Here is a 15,960-nt window from a genome sequence, read left to right as displayed (position 1 = left end):
TGAAAGAGGATGTCTAGGCAGGATTAGAGGCCACTTCTGCATCATCCTTAAGGCTTTTTCTAGCTAACTACATCCACCCACCCTAGAACCTCTGAACAGGGTTGAAAATCTTTGCAAGGTCAAACAACTCACCCCTGTTTCCAAAACTGAGATCCACTGGTTAAAAATCTACAGAAGAGCCTCCTAAGCCGATTTTTTTAATAAACTAAACATATATATGTATTTTAATTAAAATAAGTATTGTATGTATTTGTGTCTGAGACCAGAGCTTCTCAAATTTCAATGTGCATTGAATCACTTGGAAATCTTGTGAAAATAGATTCGGATTCAGTGAGCCATCGGGATGGAGCCTGAGATTCTGCATTTCCAATAATCTCCAGGTGATGCCGCTAGTTCCAGGACCACATTTTGATTGACAAAGTCTTAAGTAGCCTTCCTGATAGAACCCAGGAACAACTCAGTACAGATCAGAGTAAGTCTTTGTGATTGTAGAAAGTGTTCACCTCAGACAGCTATAAACAGCAGGACCTCTTTGCCCAATAAACATCTCCTTATTCCCTAAGAAGTCCAGAAGAGCTCGAGCCCAATCAAATCATGGTTGCTGTCAAAAGAAGTCAAACAAGGTCCATTAAAGGCCCTTGTTTGTGATGCTTGGCTTCTTGACATGAACACCTGTCATCCATGTAACAGAAGCCTCCATGAACTGCTGAAGCCCAGTGGCCCTGGGACAGCAAAGCCTGCCCGCAGCAGCAGGTAGAAGGTGAACCATGCATGTTTCTGCAGGCACAGCTGGGTTTATCTCCCATCTCAACTTTACCTTGGCAGGCAGCTTCATTTCAGCATTTCCCTAGTCTATTTTCTGGCAATCTATAATGTGGTCTTAATGATGTTGACCCCAAAAGTACTTTTTAGAAGAGGTGTACTGCGGAGCTTCATTAAAAGGAAAAATAATGATTGCATTACTTCTTTCGTTGTTTTCTTTCTTTGAAGCTGCTGGGACACAGTCTTTATATATACGGATAATGGTGGAAATAAATCCTTGTCATTCCCTGTTAATGGTGATTGATGAGCTGATGAGGCCGACTAGGTGTCAGAGGAACACAGCCAGTTTTTAATGGCACTTTAATTCTGGAAGTGTAGGAGACTTCCTTGCAGAAATTGGAAGTTGGAGTGGGTGAGAAGTAATTCAACAAATGAGCATGCTTTCATGGACCAGCTAGCATAAATGGATTCTTAAACTAGTCTTTGCCCTGTGTGATTTCAGAATGTATACTTAGGGTAAAATTTTACAAAAGAAAATAGTTCTGGCAAACAACAGAGTGTGTGTTTCATAATATTTTCAGGTAGCAAGAAACTGTGGTCTCACTCTCAGGGAGAAATTTACCTGTTTCTATTTTGAAACTTGAAGTTCTTATTCGTTATGTGCATGCTCAGTCATGTCTGACTCTTTGCAGGATCATGGATGGTAGCCCACCAGGGTCCTCTGACCATGGAATTTTCCAGGCAAGAATATTGGAGTGCGTAGCCATTTCCTGCTCCAGATCATCTTCCCAACCCACGTCTCTTGTGTCACCTGCGTTAGCAGATGGATTCTTTACCACTGCAACTACTAGAATTTGTTTAATATTTATTTTTATTTATTTATTTATTTGTCTGTGCCAGGTCTTTGTTGCAGCACTCAGGATCTAGTTCCCTGACCAGGGATCAAACCTAGAACCCCTGCATTGGGAACTCAAAGTCTTAGCCACTGGACCACGAGGAAAGTCCCTATAATTTTTTGAGATGAGGATATATCATTTTCAAAGACTTAGGATGATGAAGTCATGGATCACTCAGAGTTTTTACCTTATAAGACAAAATAATGGAGATCTGTCAAGGCTACTCAGTCTTCTTGATAAACTTAGTCATAAACATGGCAGAGTCCTAGAGTCTCCAACTCCACAGCAAGTGAGGCTGTGATTTTATTTATACAGTGGTCCCTCACCATCTGCAGGGCATTGGTTCCAGGACACCCCTGGATTCCAGAAACCATGGATACTCCAGTCCCTTACATAAAATGATGTAGTACTACCGGCCTTCCCTATGCGGGGATGCAGGACCCATGGATGTGGAGGGTCAACTGTAAATACTGCCACCCTTGCAACAGAAACTTCAGTTATCTTCATTTGCAACACTACACCAATCTGTCCCACACATCCTAGTTTATGCTCTTCCTAAACGCAGGCTGAGCATTCCTTCCCTTGCTTAGTGTCTATGGCTTTTCCTCCTTACAGCAGTGGCCTCGTGCTTTAGGAGCATCAAAGTCACCCAGAGGGCTTGTGAAAACAGATGCCGGGCCTCTCTCCAGAGCTTCTGATTCAGCAGGGGCTTCCCTAGTGCCTCAGACAGTAAAGAATCCGCCTGCAATTTGGGAGACCTAGGTTCGGATCCATGAGTTGGGAAGATCCCCTGGAGGAGGGCGTGGCAACCCACTCCAGTATTCTTGTCTGGATAATCCCCATGGACAAGAAGAGGCTGGTGGGCTACAGTCCACGGGGTCGCACAAATTTGGACACGACTGAGTGACTAAGCACAGCACAGCACAAGTGTGGAGTGAGGCCTGAGGATCGGTGTTTCTCACAAGTTACCACATAATGTTGATGTGCTGGTTCAGGGACCACATTTTGAGGAAAACTGGTCTTCAAAAGGAAACCCACCAAACTCTCCATTGGCACATCTAGCACCCTTCAGAATTTGCCCACTGCCTGACTTCCCGGAAGTGTCCCACCTGCATCCAATCTCACCAGCCTCCCTGGGGCCCTGGGACCAGGGCTGCCAGCTTGTGAAGGTTGTTTCCTGAACAAATGACAGAGACATCGTTCACATTCGTTTTTACTTTTTTAAATATTAATTTATTCATTTGGCTGTGCCAGGCCTCATTTGTGGCATGTGGCATCTAGTTCCCTGACCAGGGATGGAAGCTGGCCCCCTGCATGGGGAGCACGGAGTCTGAGCCCCTGGACCACCAGGGAAGCCCCCTGTCTTTCACATTCTTCTCTCTCTACTGGTGCCCTCTGTGCATAGCCTTCACTCTTATATGCAGCAGCCCTGAAATCACCATGGACCCCTATGGATGCCCCACTCATACAAAATTAATTAATTCTGGGCTTTAAGGCTTCACCTACCCTGTCCTCTCAGCCCGTTGTGCCCTATAACCCCCTTTCTGTATGGAAACTTCTACCCATCTTTCACAAAAAGAAGAGTTTTGATTAGACTTGTTCTGAAAACCAAGGAAAACACTTTTCCAACAGGAAAGGGAAGAATGTTATTATATCTGGATGGAACTGTAAATACTCTAGTGTTCAAAACATCCTAGGTGTTTAAAATCTGTTTTTTCCTTCCCTCAGTTTTCATGAATTGTCTTTCCAAAGAACTAGAAAACTGGTAAGAAGGAGAAAAGGGAAGGAAACTTCTTTTCATTGTCTTGTTTTAGGTCTTCACACACGTAAGATATTTATATAGATGCAGTATTTTAACAAAATATACTTGTAAATAAGTATTAAATGGAATCTGCAATATTTGTTAAGTTTATACTTTTATGAAGTTTTTGCGACTTTTCTCTGATTTTGAGTTACCTGGGACAGTGATATATATGTATATTTTTTTCTTATTCTTTGATATTCTTTTATTGAAGTATAGTTGTATGTATGTACTTTTTAATATATAACCTACATTATTAATTCTTCTCAGTGGCATCACATTTATCCCATAAACCTGAATCCACCCATATCTATACATGGAACTATCACTTTATTCACTGTTTGGATTAACTGAGGTTCCAAGAAATTCTCAGGAAAAAAAAAATGTGACATAGAATGAACACAACACTTTTCTTTAAGAAAACGTACTCTTCTGTGAAGGTGAAGCCCAAAGCTAATATATAGTCAAAATCAGGCTTCTCAAAGAATAAGGTAAAAAAAAAGTAATCTGCTCAGTATAATGAAAAAGAAAGGATTAATAAAATTACAGAGCTTACCTAGGAAAAGATTATGTTGCTGAAGTTGTACAGTTGGTCTGTTATCACAAAATGAGCTATTGGTAATATGGATTTCTGGTGTTAAAAAATTCTATTGTTGGTTAAAGCTTTTAGGCTGACTTTGGACCATGTGGAAGCAAGAGAAAATGACTAAGAACCTATCTTATTCCTCTTTGGTGATTAGAAAACATTTGGCTTCTTCAAGATCTAGTCTCCTTTCCTCCAGTTCTATGGACTTCTCTCTTCTTTTTTTGGTTATTCATTAATTTAAAATAGATTTTCAAAGTATTTGCTCTGTGTTAGGCACTGCAAGCAATTCTATAGAAAGAAAATAGGTAGTTATTCCATTCTGTAATCCAAAAACCCCATTTGAGAAGCAAAACTATCTTCTGTGAAACTGTCAAATGATTGTTTAAGAAGGTTGTAAGGCTTTATGGGTGTTAACAGATCAAAACTCTGTCCAACATAGAGAACAGACTTGTAGACACAGCGAAGGCAGGTGAGGGTGGAACGAACTGAGAGAGTAGCCCTGAAATATACACATTACCACATGTAAAATAGATAGCTAACAGGAAGTTGCTGTATAACACAGGGAGCTCAGCCTGGCTCATCTTCATGTTTACTTCCTGGCCCCTGAAGGCTTTGTAAGAACAAATTACCTACAAAGAGGTTGTCTACTCACTGGAGTGGGTGTAAGATTAAAGGTGTCTCCATCTCACTGTTGCTCCTTTCTTTCAGGGTTACTGTGAATAAGATTAAAGTTCCCTCCACCAGCCTTCTACCTAATGAATTGCTTCCTAAAACCTAATCTTTTAAAATAGGAAATATATCATGGGTAGGGAAATGTGGCATATTTCAGGAGATACCAAGAAAATGTTAAAACAGTGTCTTTCATCATAAGATGCCCAAAAACTCTTCCTCAAAAAAAAATTGGTTTTATATTAGAGAATTTAAAAAAATTTTGATACTATGCAGAACTAAATTGCTTCTCACTGACCACCCACCCCAGATGAAAAGCATCACACAGGCTTCTGGCTGACATCAACTTCTATGTGGATGACTCTCTTCAAACCCCTCATTCAACAGTCCATAAATGGGAAAGGATTGAATTCCTGGCTTCACGTTATCCATGAGTCCAAAATAATTCAAAATCAACTGAGCCTTTCGGGGATGTTCATCCTTTGCATGAGTCATGTGGTGCTAGCCCACAGAGGATTCATTACCAGAGAGCACCTAAGCACAGAATCTCTGTTGTCCCAGGAAGGACAGGGGATATTTGGGAGAAGAAAAAGCTGAACATCAACCAAGGGCCCCCAGCCTTCGAGGAGAGCACCACAGTTTCAAAGAATATGAAATGTTAGAACAGCAACAGTCCTGGATGGCTCTTCCTTCGGTGCAAATCACAGGATTTTTTTTTTTTTTCTGGTTTGCTTCTGAGAACAGCTCAAAATAGAAGATAGGTAGATGAAAGTCATGATATTTTTACCTACTTCTCACTTCTTCCCTCAACAAATGGTTTGGTCTTTGGCTTATAGGCTCAGAAATGTCACTGTGCTTTGCCCTTTTTCTGAAAATAGAAAATGTTTCATGTTTCTAATAATGCTCATCACAGACCTTCTTCCTGACAACTTAAGTTGATGTTCTCCTGAAAATTCTTTTTTTTTTTTTTTAATTTTTTGGCCATGCTCTGTAGCATGTGAAATCCTGCTTCCCCAGCCAGGGTTCGAACCTGCCCCTGTCCTGCATTAAAAGCATGGAGTCCTAACCACTGGGACCACCAGAGAAGTCCTCTCCTGAAAATTCTTATCATCACATTTTCCCATGCTGTTTTCTACTGCTGATAAGGTTTCTGTTGTTGTTGTGTTTCTTCGTCTGTTTCCACTAAGAAGATAAAGCAGAAGAGCTACAACTCATTCACTTTCACCTCTCCTCACACATTTGTCAAAGAAGGAAGGAGAGTTTGGGAGAGATGAAAGAGAGAAAGTACCTGCACTGACCTCAGGGCAAAGTACCCCAGTTCCCATGCATTTGAAGGAAGTATTGCGAGTTGGTGAATACAAAGCAGATTATCACTTGCTGGAGCTTGAAAATAGTCTGTGTATTTTAAGACTCAAAACAAGTCAAGTTTTCACCCCAAGCAACCTCAGTCCATCTCTTTTTTTTAACTGAGATATAATTGACATACAATAGTATATTAGTTTTAGTTGTACAACATAATGAATTGATATATGCCTGTATTGTGAAATGATGACTACAAAGAGCTGAGCTAACATCCATCATCTCATATAACATCATCATCTCATTTTTCCTGTGATGCGACTTTTAAGATTTACTGTCTTCAAAACTTTCAAATATTCGGCACAGTATTACTAACTATAGTCACCATGCTGTATATCCCCAGGACTTAATTTATTTTATTTTTTTAGTTAATTTTTATTTTATATTGGAGTCGTAGTTGATTTGCAATGTTGTGTTAGTTTAAGGTGTGCAACAGATTCAGTAATACACTTGTGTATATCCATTCTTTTTCAGATTCTTTTCCCATATAGGTTATTACAGAATGTTCAGTAGAGTTCCTTGTGCTTTACAGCAGATCCTTGTTGATTATCTATTAATTTATGATTAGAAGTTCATACCCTTTGACCAACTTTACCCGTTTCATGCACCCACCCACCCAACCTCATTCCAGCACTTAAGTATTGGCAGACTAGATCATTCAGTTCTCAGGAAAACCCAGGCATCTGGATTTGACATGCAAACCACTGGTTAGGTAAAAGAATGTGCTTGTAAGTGTTTCAAATACGAACTACGTCTGAAATTCTATTTAAGTAGGGGGGAAACAGCTATGTTCATCATTCCCTCCCAATGCTGACCAACAGCTTCTTCTAGACACATCTCCAGCATTTCTTTAGTATAGTACTTTACATTTTATAGCTGCTTCCTGTGCGTGATCTAGTCTGGTCCTTAACCACCCTCTGAGGCAGGCGAGGGGCAAATAGGAAGGACCTCATTTTGCAGATTGAGGGTGCTGAGTCTGGAGAAGAAACTGGCTTGTCTGCATGGCCAGTAGAAGTAGAGCCATGTGTGTGATTTAATTCCTTGTCCTATATCCTTTCCACCAGGAAACATCTGCTAACTTCAAAGGATATGAAATCAACAAGTTGGTAAAAAAAAAAAAAAAACACCTTACAGTTAACAAGGGGAAAAGTGGGGGAGGGGGATAAATTGAGATTGATATATACACACTATTATATATAAAATATATAACTAATAAGAACCTACTGTATAGTACAAGGAACTATGCCCAATACTCTGTAATGACCTATACTGGAAAAGAATCTAAAAACGAGTGAATACATATATATAAAACTGATTCACTTTACTGCATGCCTGAAGCTAACACAACATTGTAAATTAACTATCAAAGTTAATTAGGCTTCCTAGGTGACTCAGTGGTAAAGAATCTGCCTGCAATGCAAGAGACTCAGGAGACACGGGCTCAATCCCTGGGTTGGGAAGTTCCCCTGGAGGAGGAAATGGCAATCCACTCCAGTATTCTTACTTGGAAAACTCCATGGGCAGAGGAGCCTGGTGGGCTACAGTCCATGGGGTCACAAAAGAGACACAACTGAGTGACTGAGCACAGTACAGCACATAGCCAGTTAACAATATTGTGATAGATACTGGAGTAGGTAGTCATTCTCTTCTCCAGGGGATCTTCCTGACCCAGGGATCCAACCAGGTTTCCTGCATTGTAGGCAGATTTTTTTACCATCTGAGTACACTCCAATAAAAGTTATTAAAAAAAAAAAATAGTTGATAAATAGAGGCAAATCTCGCACTACCTTACACAAACAGAAATCAATGCAACCAACTTTGGGGACTCAGTAACACCAGTGCTGGGAGCCCTGTTCTTAACTCCATGTGATCCTCTGAATATCTGTGTCTAAGGAAGAATTAAATCATTATTCAGGCAATGCAAAAGGGAAGAAAAGTGTTTTCTGGAAAGCATGTCTATTCCCGGGAACTAAATGCTTGGAACCTACACAGTGGGATGGTTTAAAAAGCCTTCTCATTTGAATTTTTTTTATTTTATAAGCAACAAAATTATATTTTGGCAGTTCAACCAAAATGATGGAATCAACTGTAACTATCCTTTGCTTTGGTTTGCAGATGTGAATGGAATTAGTAAAATATTTTAGTTTAGAAAAAATTGCCAAATGTTAGAGGTGAAAGGAAACTTGGAAATTACGTACTCCAAATTCCAAGGGAGTTGACTGATATCACATAGGTAATTGTTTGGAATTTCCGCTTCCTTTACCATGTACAAACATAAGTCTACTTGCTGGGGCCAAAATAGCCAGCTCTAGAGACTGGTTATTAGAGGTAACATGGTTAAAAACCTAACTTGTGCACGGTTATGATAAATGAAGCAATACCTAAATGTCATTAGGGTTTGCTGTACTAAAGTAAATATCCATGTTTAGACATGTATCCTGTAGCTTAGAGCAAAATTGCATGTTTGTTCTATTTATTGTGTTCAAAAAAATTAAATAAAACACCTCTATCCTAAGACAATAACCTTGCATTTGGCTTGTTGCATCACACATCATCTTTGGTACATACTGAATAATTTGTCTAAGATGCTGTCTTTCTGGGAGAACTCCAAGTTTCACGAGATATTTAAAATAAGCCATTCTTTTACATTGAAAGCAAATGGGCTTTGACAGATTAAATTTGAACAAGAGACAGAAAAATCATGCACTTCAATACCTTACGGTTTCTTTAACATGAATGTGGAATTGTTAAGGGCTTGAGTATCAGAATTTTTTTTCCTTTAGTAATCCCTTTTCTTCAAGAATGTACTCCATGGCACTTTCCTGGTGGTCCAGCAACTAAGACTCAATGCTACCAAAGCAGGGGGCCTGGGTTCAGTCCCTGGTCAGGAAACTATATCCTATATGCCACAGCTAAAGAGCCCACAGGCAGTCAAAACCCAGTGCAGTCAAAACCCAGTGCAGCCAAATAAATAAATAGTAAAAAAGAATGTACTCCAAATTATGTTGTGTACATGCTAAATTCTCAGGTGCTAAAAGTAGCTACCGGAGAAGGCGATGGCACCCCACTCCAGTACTCTTGCCTTGAAAATCCCATGGACGGAGGAGCCTGGTAGGCTGTAGTCCATGGGGTTGCGAAAAGCCAGACATGAGTGAGCAACTTCACTTTCACTTTTCACTTTCATGCATTGGAGAAGGAAATGGCAACCCACTCCAGTGTTCTTGTCTGGAGAATCCCAGGGATGGGGGAGCCTGGTGGGCTGCTGTCTGTGGGGTCGCACAGAGTCGGACACGACTGAAGCAACTTAGCAGCAGCAGAAAAGTAGCTATATTCATTCAGTTGCCATCAACTAGACCATTGGACTGTATTAGAATTATACAATGTCCATTATTTCCCAAGTTAGATAGCAAAGTACACTGACCTATGATCTAGCTTGGATTGTGGAGTCAAGAAAAATTGAAGGTTCATGTTGACCTGCTTTGTTCTTTGTCTAAAAGGTTGAAAGACAGGAAAATGGTTTCATTTGTATTTCTATTTTTTCTTGCTCTTGGAGGTGATAAACCTAAATAAAATGCATCGAAATGGGCAGGTAAGCAGATAAGAAGAAATCAAAAATCTGGACTGTGGGTTACAGTGCAAGAATGATGGTAGCAATCTCAGTATTTAAAAATGCTCAAAGGTATATTAGCAACAGTATGACCTTCTAGAAATAGAAAAGGACCTAGTTCCTTATGGTAAGAACATAAAAGTAGATGCAATCTGACCAATGCTTCCTAAGAATATTTATGTAATGGAATATTGTAAATATCCCCTTTCCACTAGCCTCTGAGGGTAGAGCTTCAGGGTGAGCATTCCTGACTTGTCCTTAATAAACCCTCAGTATCCACTGTGCCCATGTGTGGTCAGTGGCTCCATCTTTTCCAACTCTTCACAACCCCATGGACTGTAGTCCACCAGGGTCCTCTGTCCATGGGATTTCCCAGGCAAGAAGGTTGCCATTTCCTCCTCCAGGGGATCCTCCTAACCCAGAGATCGAACCCACAGCTCTTACTTCTCCTGCATTGGCAAGCAAATTCTTTGTCACTGAGCCACCTGGGAAGCCTGAATCCATTATCCATGGGTTTATTTAAACCTTCTTGAGGGTGTTTCTAACTTTAGCCTTCAAAGTTTCTCGGCGTAGATGAAGCAAGCCTTTATACCAATGCCATTCATTGATTCTCATGTTTAAAGGAACTCCTGAAGTATATTCAGGTAAAAAGTAGTTTTGTTTAAGAAAAAACATATAAAACACTAGTAATTAAGTGCTGTTCTCTAAGTTAAGAAACCGTAAATCTTAACTTAATATCTATAGTGCATTCTGGAAACACTATGGTTTTCCTTTATAATGATCTAAGAGGAAAGGTGGGAGTTGGAAAAAAACAGGAAGAAAAAACAATGAAAGGTATAAATGAGGCACAAGCAAAGAAAAGAGCCAGAATAAGGAGCCAAAAGTAGAGAAACTTGGAAAGATAAAGAGGAGAGAAGTTCACAAATTCTAATGTCAGTTATAGTTCATTTTTTCTACACTCATGTTTACTGAGCTGTGTCACCTCAAGATACTTAATCATTGTTTACTGAACATTGAATGTCTAAATTAAACAGTGTCAGGGTATTTTTCTCAGAGCTACATTTATTTACTTAGCGACGTATGTGTACCACGATCTTCACAAAGCCATGAAATAACTGTAACTGCCGTCTTCATTAGACAGATTTGTAAACTGAGACACAAAGAGGCTAAGTCATTTGCCCAAAGTCACATAGTAAACAATAAAATCAAGCTCAGAGGTCAGAATGACTGACCAAAATTCAGTCACTGATCCTCTTTTTCCTTTTTTTTTTTTTTCTCCCCACACCGAAAGGCATGTAGGATCTTAACTCCCTAACCAGGGGTTGAACCTGCACCCAATGGAAGGTGGAGTCTTAACCACTGCAGAATGTGAAAGTGTTATTCACTCAGCTGTATCTGACTCTTTGTGACCTCATAGACTGTAGCCTTTTGCTTTGTTTTCTTGTGCTGGGTCTTAGTAGGCGGGATCTTCCATCATTTTCCAGGCATGCCTTATCTGTTAGTTGTGGTGCGATCTTGACTTGCAGCATGTGAACTCTTAGTTGCAGGATGTGATGTCTAGTTCCCTGACTAGAGATTGAACCCAGGTCCCCTGCATTGAGAGCTCAGAGTCTTAGACTGGACCACCAGGGAAGCCCTCTCTCTCATCTTTATTTTTAAGCATAAAATTTACTAATCCTTCAAACGTTAAATAATAGTTTTGTATATTTTCTTAATACATTAATATTGTATGCATGTATGCTCAGTCACATCTAACTCTTCGACCCTGTGGACTGTAGCTGGCCAGACTTCTCTGTCCATGGGATCTCCAGGCAAGAATACTGGAGTGGGTAGCCATTCCTTTTCCCAGAGTATCTTCCCAACCCAGGGACTGAACCTGGGTATCCTGTATTGCAGGCAGATTCTTTATTGTCTGAGTCACCACTGGATTGCTGGGGAAGTCCCTCTTCTTACTTCTTATTGAGTGCTTCCTCTTTCCTTCCATGGCTGACATCACTCTGCTATTCCTCTGCCCTGAACCAAGATCACCTTGGACAATCATCAGTTTCTTCTTTATGAAACCTTTCTCAACTGAATGAAGTTAGCTCATAATCTTCTTCTCCCTCATGAGTCTGGCCAGAAGGCCATATGGACCAGGATGGAGGCTCCTTGACTTGATTCTGTCTTCAGTGCTTGCCAGACAGATCACATTTGTTCCATGGAAGCATCGCTGTACCAAGGCCTTGTTATCTCTCTACATATAGGTCTGTGATCACTGACTGATCAGTGACCAGTCACTTATCCTTTTTTCCTTTTTTTTTTTTTTGGTCACACCTCGAGGCATGTAGGATCTTAACTCCCCAACCAGGGATTGACCTGCACCCACTGCAGGTGGAGGTAGAGTCTTAACCACTGGAAAGTGTGAAAGTGTTATTCGCTCAGTTGTGTCTGGCTCTTTAGAATAAAACTTCTGGCAGTCATGACTTTTTTCTCGCTTCTATAGCAGGTATGGCAATTTACATAAAGAAACATACACTGGGTGGTTCAGAGAGAAAAATTACAAATACAGAGAGGGGAGGACTTCCCTGGTGGCTCAGGTGGTAAAGAATCCACCTGCCAGTGCAGGAGATGCAAAAGACATAAGTTCCATCCCTGGGTTGGGAAGATCCCCTGGGGGAGGGTATGGCAAACTGCTCCAGAGGAGCCTGGTAGGCTACAGTCCATGGGGTTGCAAAGAGTAGGACACATCTGAGCACATATGCACACACACAAGAGAGGGGAGATGACTGTTCCCCGAAAACTCTTTCAGAGGGGTCTAGGAACAATGGGCAAGGTAGGGGGGTGGATTTTTTTCAAATGGATTAGACCATAGAATTTAAAGGTATGTTACATTAGGTTTATTATATATATATATATATATATAATAAAATGATATATATATATATATCATATATATATATAATAAAATGATATATATATATCATTTTAATTAGAGTATTGTTGTTTTACAGTGTTAGGTTTCTGCTGTACAGCAAAGTGAATCAGCTATTTATGTGTGTGTGTGTGTGTATATATATATATATATATATATCACCTCTTTTTTGGATTTTTTTCCCATTTAGGTCACCACAGAGCACTGAATAGAGCTCCCTGTGCTACACAGTAGGTTCCCATTAGTTGCCTATTTTATCCATATTAGGCTTTTAAGTGAAATGAACTCATAAGAAGTGAATGTGTTTGTAAAGTTACCTTCTTGGAATACCTTTGAACAAGGCATATCATTTAAAAAACAGTGAACCCCTAAGTCTCCTGGCTGTGCCTAAGCAACTAAGAGGCCCTACTGACTTGCCTTTCTTTTCTTTTCCAGATCTTGGCTATCGTGTCCATCTTGTTCATCGTCCTCTCCACCATCGCACTGTCTCTCAACACGCTGCCGGAGCTGCAGGAGATGGATGAATTCGGACAGCCCAATGACAACCCCCAGTTGGCTCACGTGGAGGCCGTGTGTATCGCCTGGTTTACCATGGAGTACCTTTTACGGTTCCTGTCCTCACCCAACAAATGGAAGTTCTTCAAAGGCCCGCTGAACGTTATCGACTTGCTGGCCATCTTGCCCTATTACGTCACCATCTTCCTCACGGAGTCCAACAAGAGTGTGCTGCAGTTCCAGAATGTTCGCCGCGTGGTCCAGATCTTCCGAATCATGCGGATCCTCCGGATCCTGAAACTCGCCCGGCACTCCACGGGCCTGCAGTCCCTGGGCTTCACCCTCAGGCGGAGTTACAATGAACTGGGCTTGCTGATCTTGTTTCTGGCCATGGGGATAATGATATTCTCCAGCCTGGTATTTTTTGCCGAGAAGGACGAGGATGCCACCAAGTTCACCAGTATCCCGGCTTCCTTTTGGTGGGCCACCATCACCATGACGACTGTCGGTTATGGAGATATCTACCCAAAAACGTTATTAGGGAAGATTGTGGGAGGTCTCTGCTGTATCGCAGGGGTTCTGGTGATCGCCCTTCCCATCCCAATCATTGTGAACAATTTTTCTGAGTTTTACAAAGAGCAGAAACGCCAGGAGAAAGCCATTAAGAGGAGAGAGGCTCTGGAGCGTGCCAAGAGGAACGGAAGCATCGTGTCTATGAACTTAAAGGACGCCTTTGCTCGAAGTATGGAGCTGATAGACGTGGCCGTGGAGAAGACGGGAGAGTCGGCCAACACCAAGGGCTCCACGGATGACAATCACCTCTCTCCAAGCCGGTGGAAGTGGGCCAGGAAGGCTCTGTCGGAAACCAGCTCCAACAAGTCTTACGAGAATAAGTACCAGGAGGTCAGCCAGAAAGACTCCCATGAACAGCTTAACAACACTTCTTCCTCCAGCCCGCAGCATCTGAGCGCCCAGAAGCTGGAGATGCTGTACAATGAAATCACCAAGACGCAGCCTCACTCTCACCCGAACCCCGATGGCCAGGAGCAGGCCGAGAGGCCGTCCACCTACGAGGAAGAGATAGAGATGGAGGAGGTGGTCTGCCCGCAGGAGCAGCTGGCGGTGGCACAGACCGAGGGCGTCGTGGACATGAAGAGCACATCCAGTATCGACAGCTTCACCAGCTGCGCCACCGACTTCACGGAGACTGAGAGGTCGCCCCTGCCGCCGCCCTCTGCGTCCCACCTGCAGATGAAGTTCCCACCCGACCTGGCCGGGTTAGAAGAGCACCAAAGAGCCAGGGCTCCCCCCTTCTTAGCCCTAATCAGGGAGAAGGGGCCCACGGTCAGGGAGGCCACCCCAGAATATGCTCCGATCGACAGAACTGTGAACCTCGACGCTGCTGGCGGGCCCCAAGGTGGGCCCCACGGCCCTCTGCCGACGGACTGTGCCTCCGAGAGCCCCAAGAGCTCGCTGAAAGGCAGCAACCCGCTCAAGTCCAGATCGCTCAAGGTCAACTTCAAGGACAGCAGAGGCGGGGCCCCGCCAACCCCGCCCAGCACAGCCAGGCCGCTGCCGGTCACCGCGGCGGACTTTCCACTCACCGCACCCCAGCTCATCAGCACCATTCTCTTAGAAGAAACCCCCTCCCAGGGAGATAGACCCTTGCTGGGTGCTGAGGTTCATTGTCAAGGACCCTCCAAAGGGCTGACGCCTCGGTTTCCCAAGCAGAAACTCTTTACTTTCTCCGCCAGAGAGAGGAGGAGCTTCACGGAAATCGACACGGGGGAAGATGATGACTTCTTAGAGCTCCAGGGGACCAGGAGGCCGGACAAGCAGGCAGACTCCAGCCCAAACTGCTTGACAGATAAGCCTAGTGATGGAAGAGACCCTTTAAGAGAAGAGGCCTGTGTGGGCTCTTCCTCTGCCCAGGACACAAGTCACAACTGTAGACAAGACATTTACCATGGTGTAGCAGAAGTGAAAAAGGACAACAGTCAAGAAGGGTGCAAGATGGAAAACCATTTGTTTGCCCCAGAAATTCATTCCAACCCGGGAGACACAGGTTACTGCCCCACACGTGAAACCAGCATGTGACTAGTTACAAAAGCAATAATAACACTAAAACAAACAAACAAAAAAAAAACAAAAAAACTTGTTTCTTAAAAATGCGGTTAATAAGGCCTGTGAACTAAAACGTGGGAAGCCCCTCCCTCCCCAAAAAAGTGCATAAAATGTTATTTTTGCATGGCATGAACAGTTTAGTTTCAGTACTGTTTAAATAAAGAATCAAGACTCCATTTTTGTAACAAACAAAAATGAAGAACAGTGAACAAATAAAGAGAGCTCTATTAGGAACCGTATTCTGCCATGTCTGACATTTTTGATCCTTTCATTTCAAATCGCAGAGTTTCGACTGTGAGCTTTTCTGTTATGATGAATTTTAGAATTTGCACATGAAAGGATGAAATGTCATTGCATGCGTTCATAATTGCGAGGCGCAAAGGTGCTTTGAGCTTGCAAAATGCATAACTTTGTAAATAATGGGGCTTGGGATGCAGAAGTGTCAAGAACAGACGGAAACAAGTTTCTGAGACACAGGCACTTCCTTCACTGCTACTGCCTGGAGGAGCTGTACAGACTTCTTGTTGCAAAACTGCAACCTCTTCTTAAACCATCTCACATATCTTGCTTTGGGTTATAAAGCTCTTATAAGTACATTTGTTTAAAGGAATACAGTATTTTTATTGACTGATGATATGACTCACAGGGTGCATTTTTCTTTTTTGCTTCTGCTTAGTTGTGGCATTTGTGGTTTTATTTATAAATCATGAAAATAGGCAAGATATAATGACCAGATATCCAAAAACTTGA

General features: G+C 42.1%; 1 protein-coding gene across 1 annotated transcript in view; it reads left to right on the top strand.

Moving 5' to 3' along the window:
- The window catches only part of KCNB2 (potassium voltage-gated channel subfamily B member 2), a 460,227-nt gene extending 444,778 nt beyond the window's left edge, over positions 1-15,449 (top strand). Inside the window, exon 3 of the mRNA XM_086336563.1 lies at positions 13,027-15,449. Coding sequence (XP_086192689.1) covers positions 13,027-15,183 — 2,157 coding nt within the window. The 3' untranslated portion in view covers positions 15,184-15,449. The remainder of the gene's footprint in view (positions 1-13,026) is intronic.
- The last annotated feature ends 511 nt before the right edge of the window (positions 15,450-15,960 follow it).

This window comes from Bos grunniens, chromosome 14 (genome assembly GCF_055505025.1).
Source record: "Bos grunniens cultivar Pamir isolate PY7600 chromosome 14, Bosgru_T2T1.0, whole genome shotgun sequence".
NCBI lineage: Eukaryota > Metazoa > Chordata > Mammalia > Artiodactyla > Bovidae > Bos > Bos grunniens.
Note: the sequence above shows the minus strand (reverse complement) of the source record. Positions and strands in the feature narration are given on the sequence as shown.